The sequence below is a fragment of the Monocercomonoides exilis genome (genome assembly GCF_001643675.1).
Source record: "Monocercomonoides exilis strain PA203 chromosome Unknown scaffold47-789622, whole genome shotgun sequence".
NCBI lineage: Eukaryota > Preaxostyla > Oxymonadida > Polymastigidae > Monocercomonoides > Monocercomonoides exilis.
This window is the reverse complement of record NW_027150592.1, coordinates 421497-441426: the sequence shown is the minus strand read 5'-3', so window position 1 is coordinate 441426 and position 19930 is coordinate 421497. Positions and strand designations below refer to the sequence as shown.

General features: G+C 31.8%; 7 protein-coding genes across 7 annotated transcripts; 6 read left to right on the top strand and 1 right to left on the bottom strand.

The window, feature by feature from the left end:
- Positions 1 to 2339: 2339 nt before the first annotated feature.
- Positions 2340 to 3002, top strand: MONOS_14003 (putative DDE superfamily endonuclease; the record flags this gene model as incomplete). Its single annotated transcript, XM_067866765.1, has 1 exon — positions 2340 to 3002. The coding sequence occupies one exon, from the start codon at positions 2340 to 2342 to the stop codon at positions 3000 to 3002; it is 663 nt and encodes a 220-aa protein (XP_067721418.1).
- A 4517-nt stretch (positions 3003 to 7519) lies between these two features.
- MONOS_14002 (uncharacterized protein) lies at positions 7520 to 8245 on the top strand (the record flags this gene model as incomplete). Its single annotated transcript, XM_067866764.1, has 1 exon — positions 7520 to 8245. One exon carries the CDS (start codon positions 7520 to 7522, stop codon positions 8243 to 8245), a length of 726 nt encoding a protein of 241 aa, XP_067721417.1.
- Positions 8246 to 8566: 321 nt separating this feature from the next.
- On the top strand, positions 8567 to 9382 carry MONOS_14001 (uncharacterized protein; the record flags this gene model as incomplete). The annotated part of the gene is made up of 1 exon (XM_067866763.1): positions 8567 to 9382. The coding sequence occupies one exon, from the start codon at positions 8567 to 8569 to the stop codon at positions 9380 to 9382; it is 816 nt and encodes a 271-aa protein (XP_067721416.1).
- Positions 9383 to 9481: 99 nt separating this feature from the next.
- MONOS_14000 (uncharacterized protein) lies at positions 9482 to 10015 on the top strand (the record flags this gene model as incomplete). Its single annotated transcript, XM_067866762.1, has 1 exon — positions 9482 to 10015. The coding sequence occupies one exon, from the start codon at positions 9482 to 9484 to the stop codon at positions 10013 to 10015; it is 534 nt and encodes a 177-aa protein (XP_067721415.1).
- Positions 10016 to 12988: 2973 nt separating this feature from the next.
- MONOS_13999 (putative DDE superfamily endonuclease) lies at positions 12989 to 14187 on the top strand (the record flags this gene model as incomplete). The annotated part of the gene is made up of 2 exons (XM_067866758.1): positions 12989 to 13255; positions 13369 to 14187. The coding sequence occupies 2 exons, from the start codon at positions 12989 to 12991 to the stop codon at positions 14185 to 14187; spliced, it is 1086 nt and encodes a 361-aa protein (XP_067721414.1).
- A 1419-nt stretch (positions 14188 to 15606) lies between these two features.
- MONOS_13998 (putative proliferation-associated protein 1) lies at positions 15607 to 17300 on the top strand. Its single transcript, XM_067866757.1, has 4 exons — positions 15607 to 15722; positions 15808 to 16048; positions 16132 to 16802; positions 16945 to 17300. The coding sequence occupies exons 1-4, from the start codon at positions 15617 to 15619 to the stop codon at positions 17229 to 17231; spliced, it is 1305 nt and encodes a 434-aa protein (XP_067721413.1). The 5' UTR covers positions 15607 to 15616; the 3' UTR covers positions 17232 to 17300.
- A 58-nt stretch (positions 17301 to 17358) lies between these two features.
- MONOS_13997 (uncharacterized protein) lies at positions 17359 to 18024 on the bottom strand (the record flags this gene model as incomplete). The annotated part of the gene is made up of 3 exons (XM_067866756.1): positions 17359 to 17784; positions 17831 to 17856; positions 17928 to 18024. 3 exons carry the CDS (start codon positions 18022 to 18024, stop codon positions 17659 to 17661), a joined length of 249 nt encoding a protein of 82 aa, XP_067721412.1. The 3' UTR covers positions 17359 to 17658.
- Between the last annotated feature and the right edge of the window lie 1906 nt (positions 18025 to 19930).

Here is a 19930-nt window from a genome sequence, read left to right as displayed (position 1 = left end):
ACCATTACGAACTTTCTACATCAGACCTACAAAAAAAATTGGCATGAGCTGAAATTATGAAATTAGACAGCATTTCAAAGAAAATTTTTGAAATCATAAAGAATAATGTTGTGTTACCTCGTGTGACAATAGGATCTGGCATAATTTCGAAAGGCTGTTGGTATCGAGGAGTGAATGCCCAAAAGAATAATAGAGAAGTAGGAATCAATGGAAGACTTTCCATAATTACAGACTCAATGATTGAAACAATAGAAAATAAAACACTTGTTATGCTTTCAGAAGGGAAGGTTGTTCGAGTAAAAGATATCTTCAAAATGGTCTGAAATGGAATTTTCATATTTCTTTTAATTTTTTTTATTATTTAGATGAAAGATTATTATGAAGAAAACTCTAAGGAAAAAACAAAAATAAAATTTCCATGTATTTCAGCTGCATATTATATGATCGATCATAACAAAATTCTTTAATCTGCATTATCCAAACCGATAGAACGATCCAAAATGTTGGCACAGTCACCAGATGGTATCCGTAAATGGTTTGATCAATTCAAAAATGTTTTGGAAACATACAATATTTGTGAAAACGGTATTTTTAATTTCGATGAAACATCTTTGAGATGTGGAGAAAGCTCATGCAAATTAAATGTATCTTTTTGAAATCAAATCCTTACGATATACTCAATTTGCTGGGGGAAAATTTCCACTTTTTACGTCTGCGTTTGGGTTGATGAATAGTCTTTGTCTTTTTTTCTTCTTTATTCAAATCGAAATCTGCGAATTGAATTTTAAACTTTGTTGTCATTCAACATTCATTTTATCTCATTATCTTCAGGATGGATAGATAATTCCATCTTTGAAACTTGCATAATTTCTTATTGGATTCTTTTGATCAAAACATAAATGATACTTTAGAACATGCTGAAAATTGTTTTTCTTCTTGGTAATCATCCTTCTCACCTCAATGAAAAAGTTGAGAAATGCGTAGATAAACAAGGAATAAATATCATGAGATTTCCTCCAAATCTCACTCATCTATTTCAGCCATGCGACAGCATCATATTTGTGAGATTCAAAAAGACATTTGCTGATAATATAAACCTAATGATACTACATTCTTCTTTTTTGTGTCAAAGTGAATAAGCAAAAGTTCTTCCTGAAGCACTCACTTCTTCAACATCTCCATTAACAATTAAAAGCTCGTTTCAAAAAACTGGTATCTGGCCTGTGATGGCAGCACCTGTTCTGTCAAGAGTTTCTGATTCACCCATTTCGCAAAGAACATATAAATAATCAAACTGGGACTCAGAGTTAAATGAAAAATTTTCTCCCACAAACAAAAGGATGAAAACAAAAACAAGCCATATGGATAGCAGCAACATGAAGCCAGCAGAAAGTGAGAAAACATCTGTCACAAATTTTCCAGACAAAAAGGATGACAGCATTCGTGTGAAAATTCGCACGAAAAAAGTGAAGCAATCCAGAAATCAGTTAAGGAAATTGCAGCGACGTTTATGAGCCAAATAAGAAGAGTTTGAATTATGAGATGACATTTAACAAGTTTGAATTGAGAGAAAGAATAATTAAGAAAAAACGACTTCGCATTATGCACGATGATAATGAAAACATAGAGAAAAAATACAGTTCCGTTTAGACTTTTGTTGTTCAATCCAATTTAATTTGCTTCTTGGAAAAGTGTGCATGTTTTTCCTTTTGCTTGAACAAATAATGAGATTATAATTTATAAAGATGTTTTGATTTTTTTAAAAGAGAAATTAGAACTTGTTCGTATTTATTCACTCATATTGATTTATATCCATCAAAGTTTATTGAGATAGATATTAAACAATTTAGACTTAAATAATGCAATGTGACTGAGTCACAACCGATGATTTCGATACTGGGTGGTGTGATCACATAATTATAATAATAATAAAAGGTTATTCTGTTGTCATCATTTTTAGTATTATATTTTTTTATGTTTCAGTGGAGAAAGAGTCGTTGATAAAAATCGCATGCAAAAAAGTTGAAGGAGATAAGACAAAGGCATTTTTCAGACTGACGGGATTTTCCCGTTGTGAATTTTACCTGCTTCTGAAACTTCTTCAAAAGGAAATACCATATCACAGAGGAAAAGAGAGAGCGTTGAGTTATTTTGAGGATCAAGTTTTTTTGCTTCTTTCATTTTTGCACCTTGGATCAACAACATTCACTAATTTTATAGCTTCTTCTTTTTACAAAACAAAAAATACTTTTATTCGACTTCTTCATAGTGTTGTGAATGATTTAAAATTACCATTGGTTGATTTGCTGTTAACATTTCGGCCAGATAGGTTAGATGACATGAAAGATGTTGGAGTGGTTGTGGATTGCACGGTCATACATATCAACCTGCCTGCTGGACGTTTGGAATTTGGCGAGAAGTATTTCAGTGGGAAGCACCACATATACTGTGTAAAAATAGAAGTTGGAGTCAACCCTCGCATCGGCACAGCATGCACGCTCAGTTCGGTGAATACAGGCAGCACACACGATTTTAACATTTTTAAGGATCTTTACCCTCAATTTCAGGCTCTTCTAGGAGGCTCAAAAGTGCTCGCAGACTCCGCTTTCATTGGTGCAAGAGCTGAAATTGACGCTATTATTTCCAAACCAGTCGGAACTCCACACCTCGCTTCTCGCCACGTAATCGTTAAGCGCTTCTTTGGCAGATTGAAAACGCTTTTTGCTGTCTTTCTCCGTCCTAGGCCTTTTGAAGTCTTCAGAGTCGGAAGTTACTTTTCTGTTGCGTGCTGCTTGGTCAATTTTCATATTCTACACAATCCGTTGACTGCAAAGGATTCTGAAGCAAATCGAAGGTTTGTCAACGACTTGCATTTTAACTATTTAAATCGAATGAGAGCAAAAAAAGTGACCAACGATAAATATAGAGCAAAACTGAAAAACCGCATGAATCCTGATTTGCAACTGACTCCCGGTGTCACATTTTTGCTTGCAAAGATATAAAAATGGTTTTATTTTTCAACCGATATTAATGTTTATGATGTTAAGAACACTAGGTTTCATTTAAATATAACCATAACTTTGCTTTTTAGGCGGTTCTCATGACCCACAGTCAGAAAATGAAGAAGAAAAAGAAGAAAAAGAGGAAAAAGAGGAAAAAGAGGAAAAGGAAAAAAAGAAGAAAATATCTGTCGAAGAAAAAGAAAGAAAAGATGAAATAATAATAAATGAAAGAGACGAAATGGAAGAAGAAATGGAAATCAATGATTTTTCTCAAGCTTGGTATCTTCCCAATCAGTGGAGGTCTCTTCGCCTTCAACAATCCTCATCATCGTCTTCCTTTCCTTCTGCTTCTTCCTCTAGTACCTCAAAAAAAGAAAAAAGAGCAAGTGAAACCCCGTTGCAGAGCTTGTTAAACCAAAGACAGTGAGTTTTTCTATTGTTTTTAATTCACCTCACTAACATTTTTTTCCATTAATAATATGATTCTCCTATTGACTTGTTTTTTTATATAAATTAATATAAAACATAAATAAAAATACAAGAAATTTTCATTGAATATCATTGTTTTCTTGTTTGTGCTCAAAACAAAATATAAAAATGTGAAATATCTGAATTTATTAAAAAAATATTATTAAAACATTAAGAACTTTCATATTTATACTAAACATATAAAAAATATAGTTAAAAATGGTTAAAAGTTATTTATACTCGTTAAAATTGCATAAAAACATGATATAAATGCACTGAACAAAAAATAAACAAAACTCAATAAACGGATCATAAAAAGTTTTAATAATATATAACAAACATACAAACAAAATGTTAAAACCTAACTCAAAATAATGGTGAAGAAATTAAAGAAACAAAAAAAGTTTAGATCATAACTTACAAAACAAAAAAAATAGGAAATTCCTCGCTTTTCCCACTTTAAGAGCGAAAAAGTACCGATTTGATTGAATAACATTTAATAAAATAAATAAAATACGCTGTGACTCAATCAGTTTGGTGCGGCTGGGAAAATTCTTAAAAGTTCGATTGTTTTTTCTCTTTGGACTTATAAAAATTTTTTGTTGATTATCAAAGGTGAATATTCCATCATTTTTGAAAAGAACAAGGTTTGAAAACGATGGTATTTTGTTTTCAATTCATCTTTCTGCAATAAATTAATAATTCACTTCAAGTCAGTTCAATAATGTTGCTGACAACCTTTTCATGATGAAAATCTTTTGAAAAAAACGAGTTTTTGAAAATTGTTTCAAGTTTTCATATATCAATCAAATATGAGATCAAGTTTCGAAGAAAAATAAAAATATCATGATCATCAAGTCCCAGGAAAAGCATCTTATTTTGATAAAAATATTGATCAAATATGTTATTGTTCAAAAAACGATAATCGATCTTTGTAAAAACAAACGAAAAAAAAAAAAAAAAAAAAAAAATGAATGGCTCATAAAAGCTTGTGAAAAAAATATTCGTTTCCAACTTTTCAAAACCTTTCCAACACTTCACTTTTGAGTTTTTACATTAAATTTATGTTCTTTTTTTTAAAAAGTTTTCTCACTCATCTTTCAAAAATCATCAAAAGGAGTCTCATGTTCAGTTGTGAACAAAACCCGTGAAAGGGACAAAAATCAAGAATGTTTTATCAATTGAGTTTTTCAACTATTGATTCCATTTAAAGGTTTCTTTTATCCAAAACTTAAAAATATATATATTAGAGAAATAATAATTATGTAATTTATAGAAGAAAATAATTTTTTGTTGTAACAAGAAAAGAGCAAAAGAAACCCCGATCGAAAAGAAACATTTGCTGATTTGTGAAAATAGGAAAATAATCGACCAATTTGAATATTATCCTACGATTTTTAACGACTCTTAATTTTCTTAAAATGAAAATAAATTTTTGCTTCAAACATAGGTGATTATTTTTGAATTCACATTTTCTTTTTCTTGTATTTCGGTTTGTGAACATACTTAAATATTGATTAACGAACATTTGAAAGTTATTACTACTTAAAAAGAATATTTTTTCATGATTATCATTTTAACGTCGGCTTTTAAAAACATTTATCATTCATTATTTTTTTAAATGTGCAATTTCTTCTTCAAAGAAATAAATACTTTTTATTATCAATGCACAGAAAAAAGTTATGACTTCAAAAATGATCACCCACATGTTGATTTCCACAATTTGTTTCAAAAGCTTTTTTTCTTTAACGGTTTTTTCCTAAAAACATAAAAAATTCAATTATTCCTTCTTCATGAGTTTGTTCGCACATCTCACATTTTATTTTCGCATCACATTTTTCATCGTTTGTTTTCCTCTTGGACATATATTTTTGCAGATTTAATTTCAAGGTGCAGGATTCGCTTTTTTCTTTTTCTCGGAAGAAATAATAGAAAATAAGATATAAATATCATTTCAATCTTTTGTTAATAATTCAAACCTTCTTTGTTTAGAACAGTTTCCTGAACAAAATTATCACTCGTTTGAATTTTCATGTTAAGTACACAGGATGAAGAACACACAATGAACTTATTTCAGATATTATCGTCATTGAAGACTGATATAGTAATTCAAACTTTGCAACTCAAGGATCAAACTGTTATATGCAGCATAAATTATTTGATTTTTTTGAAAGTTTTTGAATCAAAGGCAGCACTCACATCATCTGCCAATACTGGCTGAAAAGACTTTATTGCATGCTGTTTTTCCATTTTCAACAGGAGGTTCGAAAGAAGAAAACAATATCATTCTTTATTGAACAAACAATAACAGATCAAGTGATTTGAAAAAATGAGAAAAATGAGATGACGAAATAACAATTTCCACAGAATGTTCACAACACAATAAAATAACTGGCTAGCAAAGTCTCGATAAATGTCCGTTTGTATTAAAAAGCACAAATGCTTCCGACCATAACAATTCAATTCTTTTTTCAAACAGAAGGTTAAATGTTTTCCATCATGATTTCTTCATAGTATTTTTATGTCATCCTCCAGATTCAATTACCTTCTATTTCAATTTGTTAATATTTGAATGCTGCAAGATCTTTTGGAACAGTTTTTGGCATAGGTTCAAACGCGTTCCTTTTGCAATTTGCGTTTTTTAACCCTCAAATAATAGCGAATTAATAGATAATAATTATTTGAAAACTTTTTATGGACCGATTTTTCGAAAAGAATTTTATTTGTTGAAAAAAATGATTTTTGAAAAATGACCTATGAAAACATGAATTTCATAAAAAATTATTCAAATTTTAAAGAAAACGCGATTTTTGGACATCCAATGTGCTTATATTTTAATTTAAATTTATTTTATTAATAAATTTTCATCATAAAAAATATAAATTACGAATAAAAAAATTTATAAAATATTTTTGATCTAACCCACAATAAATATATTTTTATATGAAAAGTTAAAAATGCTGTTTGAGCAGAAATCGAACTCAAAAATTCGTAATTCGCATGCTTATGTAAGTAAATTTTAGCATATTATAATATGCGCACTTGTTTTGTATTTAAAGCAGCTTATTTTTTTCAATAAGGTTACACGTACTTTTCCTCTATAATGTTAATTGGCATGCAGATAAAAATATCAAAATAGGTTGCGAATGACACTTTTTATATTAATGAAATTTATATTTATATTATTCTTCAAATATTTACTTGTTCTTTGGTATTATCTTGTTTTTTTGTATTAGGCTCGATCAAAACATGCATTAATGAATAAATCTTGCAAAAATAAACAACTATCACACAAAACAATTCAAAATTGTATTGTAAAAAACAATGAACTTAATAAAGATTTGTCATTTTTATGTTTATTAAAAAAAAATGAAAAATAAGATTGATTTAGCTGTTCTAATGGATTTGATGTTGCACGTTGTGGAAGTGAAGAAGATCCATGCTTCACAATGTGGAAAGGGATGGAAAACATGAAAGAGGGAGATGAAATGAAAACAATTCAGATTGAAGGATCAAGTGTTATTCGAGATTCATATGATGTGTCCAATTATCAGATCAAAAAGGCTTCATCAATGGGAGAAGAAGATACAAAAGCAATATTGAGTGTTGAAAAGGTAATTGAAAGTCAACTGGAATGTTTCATGGGAAATGATATTCATCCTGAATGAACAAATATCAAACTGCAACTGGTATCTGGATTTGACAATTCAGCCAAAACGATTATTTCAAATAGAACTGGAGAATTGGCGATAACTGGATGTTCATACCATTCAGAGGCAGAAGTGAACAATGGATTTGATTGTGTGCTTGTGGATGCAATTGGAGGATGTGTGGAAGAAAATGATAAAGGATCATTCACATGAAAATGGCTTGTTGGACGTTCGAGTTCGCTGACAATGAGGAGATTTTCATTTGTTGTGAAAGGTCAGTTGAATTCCAGGAGAAGTGCATTCATTCACTCGACATCAACACTCAGTGTGACGAACTGTTCAGTCTCATTTGAGAGTGAGGCATTGACTGATGGAAGGATAGGATACAGCATCATTGACATGGCAGGAGGGAATCCAATTGTTGATGGATTTGTGATGGAAAGTGGAGTGACACTGACAATGAATGGGAAATCTCCAATAACGATGATTGGCGGAGTGAAATTGGAGATTTTGAACAGCAGGGTGATTGGAGTGGAAGTGAATGTGGCAGGTGGAAATGGAGGAGGGGGATGCTTGAATGTTGGGATGGGCGTTAATGGGAATGTGAAAATTGAAGAATCTAATTTGTCTTCGACATGCTCAGGTGGAAGTGGAATGAAAGGGGGAGGGATGATGATATCAGTTGGAAGTGGAGGAACATTGAGAGTGAAAGGAGTGAAATTATCAGGATGTACTGTGCCATCAGAGGATAGAGAGGAAAAAGGAAACAGAATTAGAAGAGGAATGTTTGCTGAACTGCCTGATCAAATGGGAACATTTGTGATGGAAGGAATGACATTGGAGGGATGCAATGCTTGGAAAGGGAAGAACATGTTTGTTTCAGGATGGGATCTGAGCAAGATTGTGAACAAGGAGCACTTCAAATGGGAGATGAGTTCAGAGGAGTTGGGATCATTGGATAAGTTGTGTGGATGGGAGAGGAAGACGACAGGAGAAAATGGATATGTAATTCCACTTGTTGTGTATATGTGGTTCAATTGGAGTGGGGATGGGTTTGTTTCGAAAGAAAATGGAGGAGACTTCAGTGGGTGTGGGTATTCGGAAGCACCTTGGATATCTCATTGAAATTAAGTGATCAATTGATGAACAACACTTGAAGAAGGGGAATTACACATCAAAATCACTGGATCAGGAGAACTGAACAGAGGAATTACATTTCCATCACCTCCTTCATTTTCAGAAACTCCCATTGTGACAATCGAAGGAGTAAAGAAAGGGACAGTTTTGAAAGTGAGAGAAATGGATAAAAATGGAGAAAGTGAATCGATGGTTGTTTCGAAAGTTCATCTTTAATTCAAGAACATATCATTCACAATACCGAATGAATTGGGGAGGCATTCATCATTCATTCAAACATTGTCATCCTCAGCAACATCACTTTCAATCATGAGGTGCTCATTTGTTTGTGAGGATACAACAAAGGAAACGAAATATACATTGGTAATCGCAGATGGAGGGAGTGTGGTGATTGAAGATTGCACCCTTTCTCAGTTCAATCTGGTCAAAGGGTTTTTGGAGTTTGCCCCAGAAGTGGAAGTGATTGATGTGATGAATGTGTCTGCTTCGAACACAACGATTTCAGGAAGCAGTCTGATATCGCTGAGTCAACCATTTCTGTCAAGCATGTTGATCGACAAAGCAAGAGAAAACACAAAACAAAGAGTGAGGGTGAACAGCTCCTCATTTGTGAACATCACATGTTTGGAGAACAGGGCAAGTGTGATGAGTGTGGGATCATTTTTATCAGGGATGGAGTGTGTGATTGAAGGGTGTGTGCTGACGAAGTGCATGAGCGAGAGAAGCTTGGATGGAGGAGGGATGAAGATATCGATGAAGAGAGGAGATTCGGAGGTGAAAGTGAGTGGGTGTTCGTTTGAGATGAGTGTGTGCTTGACAGGGAATGGAAGGGGAGGAGGGATGATGATTGATGCACTTGACCCGAATGTGGAATGCTCCAACACGGAAATACAACCACTTGGGCTGAGATTGGAGAACATCCGATTCATGATGAACGATGCGTTTGTGGGGAAGGATGTGTTCATCCGATGCGACTCGATTGACTTGCAGATGAATGAAAGACTGTTTGAACTGAACTTCAGCCAGGAGGCGCTGAAGGGGGAGAAGTCGATGTGTGGGAGCGATGGAGAAGGGAAAGTTGATGTTGATCTGATGCCGCTGATTGCATTCAATTATTCTTCATAGGTGTTTTTGAGCGTGAATGGGAGTGACAGCAGGCAGTGTGGAGCACAGAGCAATCCGTGTGAGAGCATTGGAAATGCTGTGCAACACATTCAACCAATTATGATGAATGTGCTATGGATTGATGGGGAAGGGATGATGGGAGAGGGATGTGTGATTGGGGATGTGAGGATGGTGTCGATTCGGAGGGAGAAGGCGACAGTGCATTTTGAGGGGAAGATTGAAAAAACAACTGAGGAGGACAGCATCATGAAGTTTGTGAATGAAAGTGTGATGGAGAGGTGTTTGTTTGTGTTTGGAGAGATGTTTGAGTGCACACACAAATATGTTATGAAAGTGAAGGAGGGGCGGATGGTGATGATTGAATGCTTTTTCAGCTCTTCAGCAATGGATCTTGTGATGAAGAGCATGATTCTTCATGTAGAGAGTGGGGAGCTGAAGATGAGCGTAACATCATTCAGTGGAATTCATATAGCTGTGCCACTTCTGTCATTCTGTGGAGAATCTTGTGTGTCAATTGCTGAGACGCGAATATTGAATATCGAGTGTGAGGTGGAAGCTGTGAGAGTTGGGGGAAAAGCGAAGGCAGAGATGAAGGAAGTGAAGTTTGAGAATATTTCAGTGGCTTTTGAATGAAGCGTGAAGAAGATGGATGGAGATGAAAGGGGGTTGAGTGTGCTAAACTGTTCCTTTGTGAAATGCCAGAGCACAAAAGTGAAGGGAAGAATGATGGAGGTTTGTGAATGCTTGGATGTGATAATAGACAATTGCTTTTTTAATGGGAGTTCAAAGGAAAGAAATGAATATTATTTGTATGAAGAAGAAGAGAAATGCAGATGGGAAGGATCTCTTGTGGATGTTGTGAAGAGTTCTGTAATTATGAAAGACATAACGATATCAAATTCACCAGAAAGTGGAATAACAATAAGTGGAGAAAATATATAGATGAAAGTTATTAACGTTTAACATTTTATATTGAGACTTTTTCACTTTGCAAAAACTGCTATTAACAAAATATTTTGTTGCAAATTCTATGTTGTTATCGATTAAAATTGTTTTGATAGAGCTGCATGTATATAAATATCTTATTCATTTTTTCTTGATGTTTAATTTACGATTTTGAGAATAAAATGATTTAAATATATTTGAAGAAGACATTTTTGAGAATTATTTCAAAAACAGTTTCAAAAATAAATAAATAAACCCTAAACTCGCTTTTCATTGTTAAAGATAAAAACATTTCTGTTTAAATCTGAGACATTTTATGATTTGCAAAAAAAGAAAAGAATAAAAAAACTAACTCACTATAAACTTATTCTCAATATTTCTCAACTCAAAATCATTTGGAGACCTTTAAGATTAATTAAACCAAAAAATATCCAGTTGCGTTGTACTTTTTTTGTCAAATATCAAATTAAAAGTCAAAAAAATGAAAGAATATGTTAGTTTTTCACTGTTTCAATTTAATTATGCATTTTTTATTCATTCATAGTTTCGACAAACCGTTTTCAAACCGTTTTCATCTTTAATATAATGTGTCTTTTGTTGTTCCTGAATAGCAAAGAAATATCAACAAGTTCACTTGACTTTGAATAAAAGCTGTTTTCAATATAAAACGAGTGCGCATATAATAATATACTTATATTAACATATAAAAGTGAACGAATTACATACTTTTAGGTTCTATTTTATCAAAAACGGAATTATCAAGTTTTCTAGATATTAAAAATTTTATTATGGGTAAGATCAAAAATATTTTATAGGTTTTTTTATTCGTAATTTATATTTTTTATGATGAAAATTAATAAATTAAATAAGTCTATATAATAATGCAAACACTTTTGATGTGTAAAAATCACGTTTTCTTTTCAATTTGAATATTTTTCGATGAAATTCATGTTTTCATAGGTCATTTTTCAAAAATCATTTTTTTCAACAAATAAAATTCTTTTCGAAAAATCGGTCCATAAAAAGTTTTCAAATAATTATTATCTATTAATTCGCTATTATTTGAGGGTTAAAAAACGCAAATTGCAAAAGGAACGCGTTTGAACCTATGCCCAGTTTTTGAGGGCAAATCATCACTGGAATTAAAGATGATACATCAGAAAAAACTCCAAAAATTAATGTTGCATTTGGCTGATGTTGTAGGGAGTGTGACATTGTGTCTTCTTGAGATGATCGAATGATTTCGTAATCGTCTTCAGTTTTCATAATCATATGCCTGTTTCGTTTATATTCGATATCAAATCAGTGCATATTTTATTTGTACTTATTATATCCCTCAATAATGATAACCTTGTTGAAATGTTTGTCGATAAGGATGCTGGTACCCTATTTGTATCAATTGATTTTGTGTTTTTTCCATTTATAATGTATAGCTTTTTTTGAGCAATCTTGCCTATTTTTCTTCAATTTCCGTCAATTCGCTTTTATCATCTTTATTTCAATTTTTTCTTTGCAAAACGTATTCAACCTGATAATACAACATCAAAAAATATATATTGTAATATTTAAACAAAAATTTTATTTTTGTTATTATTTTATCTTGACTTTTTTCATATGGCTAATTTTTTTTTTTGAAAACTTCCTTTTGTTTAATTTTCTAATGAAGAAAAATTTCATATTTCGGCATACTGCAACAAAAAGCACATCAGTTATTTTTCACAATTTTATCACTCCAATAAAAAATTGAAGTTATTTTAGATAATTATAATCCCTTTGTTATGAAAGCATGAAAAAATTTCAAAAACACTTTAAATTGAGTGAGAAAATTTATAAAACAAAAAATATTGATCCTAGGATCACTTTGATCTTAAATTTTCAAATAAATAATACTCTCGAAATAAGACTTTTCTGAATAAAAAAAGAGTATTATTGCAAAGACACCTAACGAATGAATTACATATTACAAAAAAGAGACAAAATTTGAGGATAAAAAATTGAGTGTGTTTTTAACTCTCCAAGTTTCGTCTATTTTTTTCACTTTTAAAAAACTTCATTGTCTATTTATCCATTTATTTCATACATATAAACTATCCTCAATTTAAAAGAAAACTTAAAGAATAGTTTAACAAAAATAAATGAATATTATTAGGTTTCATTGATGTCCTTAAAGTTTCATTATGCCCATATTTCCATCAAATTTCCGTTCCCTCTCACCAAATTTTATTTTTATAAAAACAAATGCTTTACAATGTTGTTATTTCCATTTTTGTGAAATTTCGTTCGTTGGAACAGATTTTTGAAAGAAATATGAAATTTATGTTTCATTTGAAAATTAAGCAAAAGGAAGTTTACAAAAAATTAGTCATATCAAGACCTTTCACATTAATAAATCATTAACTTTTCACACAATTTCATATTTAAAAAGAATTTTAAGTATATTCATGAATTCAGTAGATATTAATAAATTCATTTAGAAACAAACCTAATTTCTCATTGGTGTTGGGATAGTGGGGTTTAGCCCCTTCATTGAACTTCTGTGTGGAATTGGATGGTGGCATGGTGCATAAAACCTTTTGTTTGTTTAAAATGTAATTTTTCGATTTTTTTTCATTTCATTTCATAAAAAAAAATTATTTTGTTCTTTAAAATATAATTTAAAAAATGAAAATATTTACAGAAACAAAATTTAAAGAAGGTCAGAAAAAATTACAGCGTGCAATGTCTTCGCGCAAGTACAGGAAGCATCACAGTCGGCTGGATCGAATGGCTCATATCGTTGTAGATGGAGTTGTTCGTATTACAGATGCGATTAATTCCAAGGAATTCAGCCGCACAGGGATCAAGAATGCAATTCGATCACTGAGAAAAGGGAGACCAGTTGGAAAAGTTGGCAGACATGCAGCAGTTGTGGGCGAAAATGAACAAAAAGTAATGGACATTATTCACATTGAAGCAAAGTCTGGAACATGTTTAACTTTAAAAAAAAGAGAGAATTGGTTTGCTTTATTTTTGTTAATATGTTTTAATTATTTGTTTTTCAGATAGAAAATTTTATAAACGACAACGATGACGAAGACGCACCATTTACCGCAGTTTCAATGTCTGCGGCATATGGACTTGTCAAGCGTCATCCGGAGCTGAAGACTGGAACGCCGAAGAATCTGGACATCAACAGACTGGCTGTTTCGTGCAGAAGTGTTTTAAAACCCAAGTACAAAACACTCGACGAGCTGCATGAAAAATACCATTATAATCCAGCTTTAATAAAAAACATCGACGAATCTTCAACGCGCGAACCCACAGATACAAAACGGCTTGTTGTGCATACAGCAGATACGAAACCAGGTTTTAAGAAAGAACCACGAAGAATGATTAATTCCACATTCGTGGCAGCTGTGGAAGCAGATGGATATGCCTTTCCTTCTGTCATTTTGTGGCCAAGTGTGAAGCTTCCAGAAGAGCTGAAAAGCCTGTTATCTCCAATGCTTGAGATCTGGGCAAATGGAAGGGGCTGGATGGACAACGAGTGCTTTCAAAGGTATGCTCTCACCGTTCTTCTACCTTCTGTCATCGAAAGAAGAAAGCGCATGTCACTTGAAAATGAATACATTCTTCTCCTTCTTGATTCTCATGTTTCTCGCGCAGATCCATCGATATGGCGAGAATTCCAAAAACAACAAGTCGACGTTTTAACCTTCTTTCCACACAGCACACACATCTGTCAACCTCTTCACAGAGGAGTGTTTGCTGTGTTCAAATCTGAACTGACAAACAGATTTGAGGCTCCATCTTCTTCATCATCTTCCTCCAAACGAGCAGCAATTTACGACGTTCTGCCTCAAGCCATCCACACTGCATAATCTCCTTCTGTAATTCAGAAAGTTTTCGTCTGCAGTGGTGTTCTTCACAATTCTTCTGGGCCAGTTCTTTTGAAACTGCCCGAATCTTCAATTTATCCTCTTTCATCCAGAAGAAATCGATTCAACTTTTATGGAAAAGTGATTACTGATGAAAATCTTTTTGAGAAATGGGAAAATCATTTGAAAATAAATATTGAAAGGAAAAATGAAATGGATGAAAAGGAGAAGGACGAAGTGAAGACTGTTGTGGATGAAAAGAAAAAAATAAAAAGAAGATTTCTTTTTGTAAAAAAACGATGATTCTGTCGATGAAAAGAAAGACAATGCATTAAATCGAGGTGAAGGAAAAAGGAAAGTTATCAGAAGAATTAATTCTGATTTTGTTTTCTTTTATTCATGTTGTTTTTTGAACTTTTCATACTTCATTTTTTTTGGGTCAGAATGACGAAAAAGCTCCAAGATAAAATAAAAATCCAATTTTCTTGCATTCAACTTTTTCGATAAGAACATGAAACATTAATTTTTTTTTATTGTTGGTCTTTCAGTTAACACAAAATGCATGAAGTTACTGTTTGTGCAAAAAATACCGGACAAGATCGATATCTCAATAACCGCAAGAAGAAGAATTCTGTTAAATTTCCTCAAAATATATCTCATTAATGCAAATTCACGTGATATACAAAACTTTCAGGACAGCTTCTCTTGAGCTCAGTAAATATATTTATTGAAATTTCGGAGAAATAGGATTTTGAGTTTCTCCGAGAATTCAAATATCATCTTTTCTGAGCTCAAGCGAAGCTGTCCTGAAAGTTTTGTATATCACGTGAATTTGCATTAATGAGATGTATATTGAGGAAATTTAACAGAATTCTTCTTCTTGCGGTTATTGAGATATCGATCTTGTCCGGTATTTTTAGCACAAACTGTATTTCCAGAAATGTCGATTCTGTTTTTATTTGTTTGCGTTAGAAATTACGGTAAAGCAAATAAATTTTCAATTGTTTGTGTATATAAATTAACATTATCACTCAACAAAGAAAAAAAAGAAACATTATAGAGTTTGAAGAACAGTTGTTGAAAAAAGACTGTTTTATTTCTTATGAATATTCATTTTTTTTCTGCAATAAATGAGTGCTTTATATTCCACATGCGAAAAAAAGTTAGAGAGAGAAAGAGAGAAAGAAAGAAATGAACTCGTTTTTTAGTGCAAAACAAAATCACATGTTTCACAAGATTCAAAAAAATAATTTAAAAAAAATGCTGCGAATTAAATAACAGCAGATTGTTAATGTGAGAGGGAGAAGTTAGTTATTAACGTGCATTAACATCAACATTCAATAACAGAAAAATGGAAATTAAATCCACAGTTTATTTTTTCACCCATAAATCATGAAGTTGGATCTTCATAAATTGGTAAAAAAGATCAAAAATGTCTGAAAAACCAAGTTCAAGCTCTGTGTCTTCTGAAGAGGATGATAATGTACTGAAGCCAGAAGTACTTGAAAAATACAAGGCTGCTGCAAGGATTTCACAGGGTAATTTGGCTTTTTTGTTTATTGTTAGCGAAAATATATATGTTTATTGAATTTGCGAACTTATTGCAATTGTTTTAATTCAAAGATGCTCTTACAAGAGTTGTTCAAGCTTGTATAGTTGGAAAATCTGTTGTAGAGCTTGCTGACATTGGAGATCGCACAATTGAAGAGATGACATCTGCTATTTACAACGTTGAAAAAGATGAAGAACCAATCGAAAAAGGAGTTGCATTCCCAACGTGCATTTCAATCAACGAATGTGTTGGTAATTATTCTCCTGAAGCTGAAGATACAAGGAAAATTGCAGAAGGAGACGTTGTGAAAATGTGTGAAGATGGATTTATGAAGATTGAAGAAATATTATTTTATGATCGTGAAATGTTTTCTTTATATTTATTTTTTGTTATAGTGATTTGGGTTGTCATATTGACGGATATACCGCCTGTGCATCGCATACTGTGATTGTGAGCAGCTCTCCAGTTACAGATGCAAGAGCTGATGCAACAGAAGCAGCTTGGGTTGCAGCTGATGCTGTGGCAAAGAGCTTGGTTCCTGGAACCAAAACCATTGCAATTTCCGCTATCATCAAAAAAATTGCTGCTGCGTATGGTGTATTTCCAGTTGATGGAGTGCTTTCTCATTGCATGAAGAGATTTGTGATTGATGGAAATAAAACGATTCCAAACCTTCTTTCTGCATCAAACATTCCAATGGATCCGAATGCAGAAGTAGAATTGGATGATGTGTTTTGTATTGATGTTGTTATGTCAACTAAAGAACCAAAGACGAACAAAAGAGGACAAATCATTCCCGAAGTTGAAGGAGAGCCAATTCCTCCACCTGCAGCACCTAAAGAACTGGGAGACAAATTCCGCCCTACAGTTTATAAGAGAAATGTTGAAGAGCAATTTATGCTGCGTTTGAAGACTTCAAGACAACTCATGTCGGAGATTCAAAAGAAGCACGCTACATTTCCTTTCTCTATAAGATCTCTTCGCACTAAATTACCACGAATTGGTATAAAGGAAATGATTGAGCACAACATGCTGTCGACTTATCCTCCAATGTTTTTGAAACCTGGTTTGCCTTTTTGTTGAATTTTTTCATTTTCATTTTGAAAAATCTTTATTTCAAAACTGAAATTTTTTTTTCCATCTGATAATTTTTTTAATTGTTTTGTATATTTTTTTTAATATTTGATCAATGTGATTTATTTTACCAGGCACTTTCGTTGCTCAAGTTAAATTGACGTGTATCGTCACTGAAAAGGGTGTGCAAGTGTTGTGCGGAGGTGCTGCTTCAGCCTCAATATTATCTGCTGCTCACCATTCTGAAAAAGCAATCACAGATCCTGAAATTCTTTCTATTCTTCAAAAACCACTTACTGTTGGGTCTGCACCATCTGCAAAAAAGAATAAGAAGAAGAACAAGAAGAAGAAGTCAGCAGAGAAATCACAAGAGGAAGACAAAAAGAAAAAGGAAGATAACTCAAAAGCTGAGAGTAAATAAATGAATGAAATTATTCAAAATGGAAATTTTCACATCATTCTTTAACAATGCATTAATTTTTTCTTATAATATTTTTTTTTTAAATTTCAAAAATTTATTATTGAAAAAATACCAATGAAATTCATACGTTACATTCAATATTACATCATTATGTACGATTTGTTAAGGTGTTTGCACCTCAAAATATAAGATTTTAAAATTTGAAAAAGAATATGCATTTTTGAATTTCATTGTTAATAAATCAAAATATGAAATATTTTTTCCTTGGCAAGAAAGTTTAAATGAAATACAAAATAATATGTTATTATATGAATTTTCAGCAAAAAACAGTGTAACAATGCAAAACAGATATTTCAAGTTGCTTTCAATCTAACAAGAAAATTATAAATTTTATCTGAGCCATTTCTGGTTAATTTTTCATTTTTGACTAGCAATTTGAATAACGTTGCTGAAATGGAGTTGCTCCTCCACAGTATTCCAAAATTGGGCTGTGCATTAAAAAAGCTGTATCCAAGGGATTATATGAAGTTGGATTCATTTCGCAATTCTGGTTCTGGTTAATAAAATGTGAAAATACTGTTTGAAAAGAATAAACAAACCTCATGATAGGTAGGTGTTCCATATCCTTATGAACCCCCAACAAAGGCGTTGAGAAGAAAACATATTAATGCAAAGATGATTCAATAAGTCAAATACCGCAAGACTGGCCTCCCAGCCTGTATTTTGACACTGTTGATGCAGCCCCGGGTTCAAATTGGTATAGGTAATTTGGATATTGTCTCCCTCCGGGCATTCTCCACCCGATGTTCCGATTACCTTGTGAAAGCTTTTATGAAAGTAAAAAAAAAAAGAATTCAAACCAAAGTTACCACCAAAAGGATCCCTACATGTAGCATCCCTCCATGCAGTACATCTAATACAATTATAATGTATTATTAAATAAATTTTCAAGCTTTCATACAAATAAAGGCTTTCACATAAAGTGCTCTCTTCTTCCTCGCATGATTCCAGAGTTGAATTTAAATTTAATGCTTCTTCGTAATTTTCCGATATTTCGTTGGACTTTGTAACCTGTATATAAAGCAAACAAATAACTGATAGCATGTAAAATATTGACTTTTGATTTTCTTTACATCACATTTTTAATTATGGTTAATAATGTGAAAGACATCGAGAAATTTTCTCTCGTCTTTGTCAATAAAAGGTTATCTTTATTCAAAACAAGTCACTAAGCATGTTGAGTCTTCTTCATTAAATAATTACACCAAAAATTATTCAAAATGAGAATTTTTACATTCTAATTTATAATTGTTGAATAGCACAATTTTTGTGTAATTGTGAAATTTTTGAAAATTTTTGAAATTCCATAATGTTATTTTGAAATAATCAAGATATTTTGAAATTTTTCAGAAAAATTGAAAATAAGGCAGTTATTTCAAGTTACACCAACAAATTTCAAGTTTAATTAAATTGTGGGTAGATCTTCATTTTTTGCCTAAAAATTGTGGTACAAAAAATATTGGAAATAGGTTGAAATATACTCATTTATTGTCAACGCACTTTTCATAACGTTCAATAATCAATAATGTAATCAAATCGTTTATTATAATATGTTTCCTACCTTAAAAATTAAAAATTATTAAATAATATACGGCTGATCCTTTTTGAAATCATACTTTCGTTCGAGTTTTGATCAAAAAATTTTTCTTAAAGGGAATCGGAAAAAAAGGCTTAAAAGTGCAATAGTTTAATCTTTAACTTATTAAACTTTAATTTTAAAAATGTTTGGACAAACAAAAAATAATTTTGATGAACCTTAAGAATATTTTTCAGTTGCTATTTAATTCTTTTGATTATTTGAACTTTCAGAGGCGTTTATTTCTGTATAACAGATATGGCATGAGTATGCAATTTAATAAAATTTTCACATGTTTTGCGTTTGTATTAAAATTTTACCTCGTTAATGTTATTTGACAGAAATGAATTTTTGCTAATGATTTAACGATTCAAAGAATGAATAAAGTTCCAAATTCAACACAAAAATGTCGAAAATAAGTCATTCTTGCGCAAGAATATGTGCTTATATTTCTTTATTGTTTTGATTAATATTAGTTTTTGTTTTTTCTTTTTGGTTTTTTGATGAAAATAATAGGGCATATTGATCGGAAGAAAAGGAAATAGAATTAACAAGAGACTATAACAAATATGATTAGCTTAAATTACATGGAGACAGTGTTGATTAAAAAAAAATAAAAGAAATGGAAAAGTTCTCATCAAATAAATGTAATTGGAACATGATAGGAAGTGTTGGGAAGAAGAGATAAAGAAATTAGAAGATGAATGAAAAAGATAAAAGTGAGAGGGAAAGTGTTTGGAGAGAGAGAAGAAGAGTTTGGAAAGAGAGAGAAAGTGTTTTGAATGAGAGAGAAAGTGTTATGAAGATGAATGAAATAGATTTGAAGATGATTTGAAAATTATTGATTCATTGAAATAAATGATGATATTTTCATCCGTTTTTGAGTACTTTATTATTTATTTTGCAAGTATTTAATGAATATTTATTTCGTCAATCTTTTTTAAAGAATATGTGCAAATTTTCTGATAGTCTTTGTAACATATTTATTGAAGCTTGCGATAACGTATCTGTGTTTTGAATGTTTGCAAATTTCAAGTTCGTCTTTCCTTTTTCTCTTATGCAT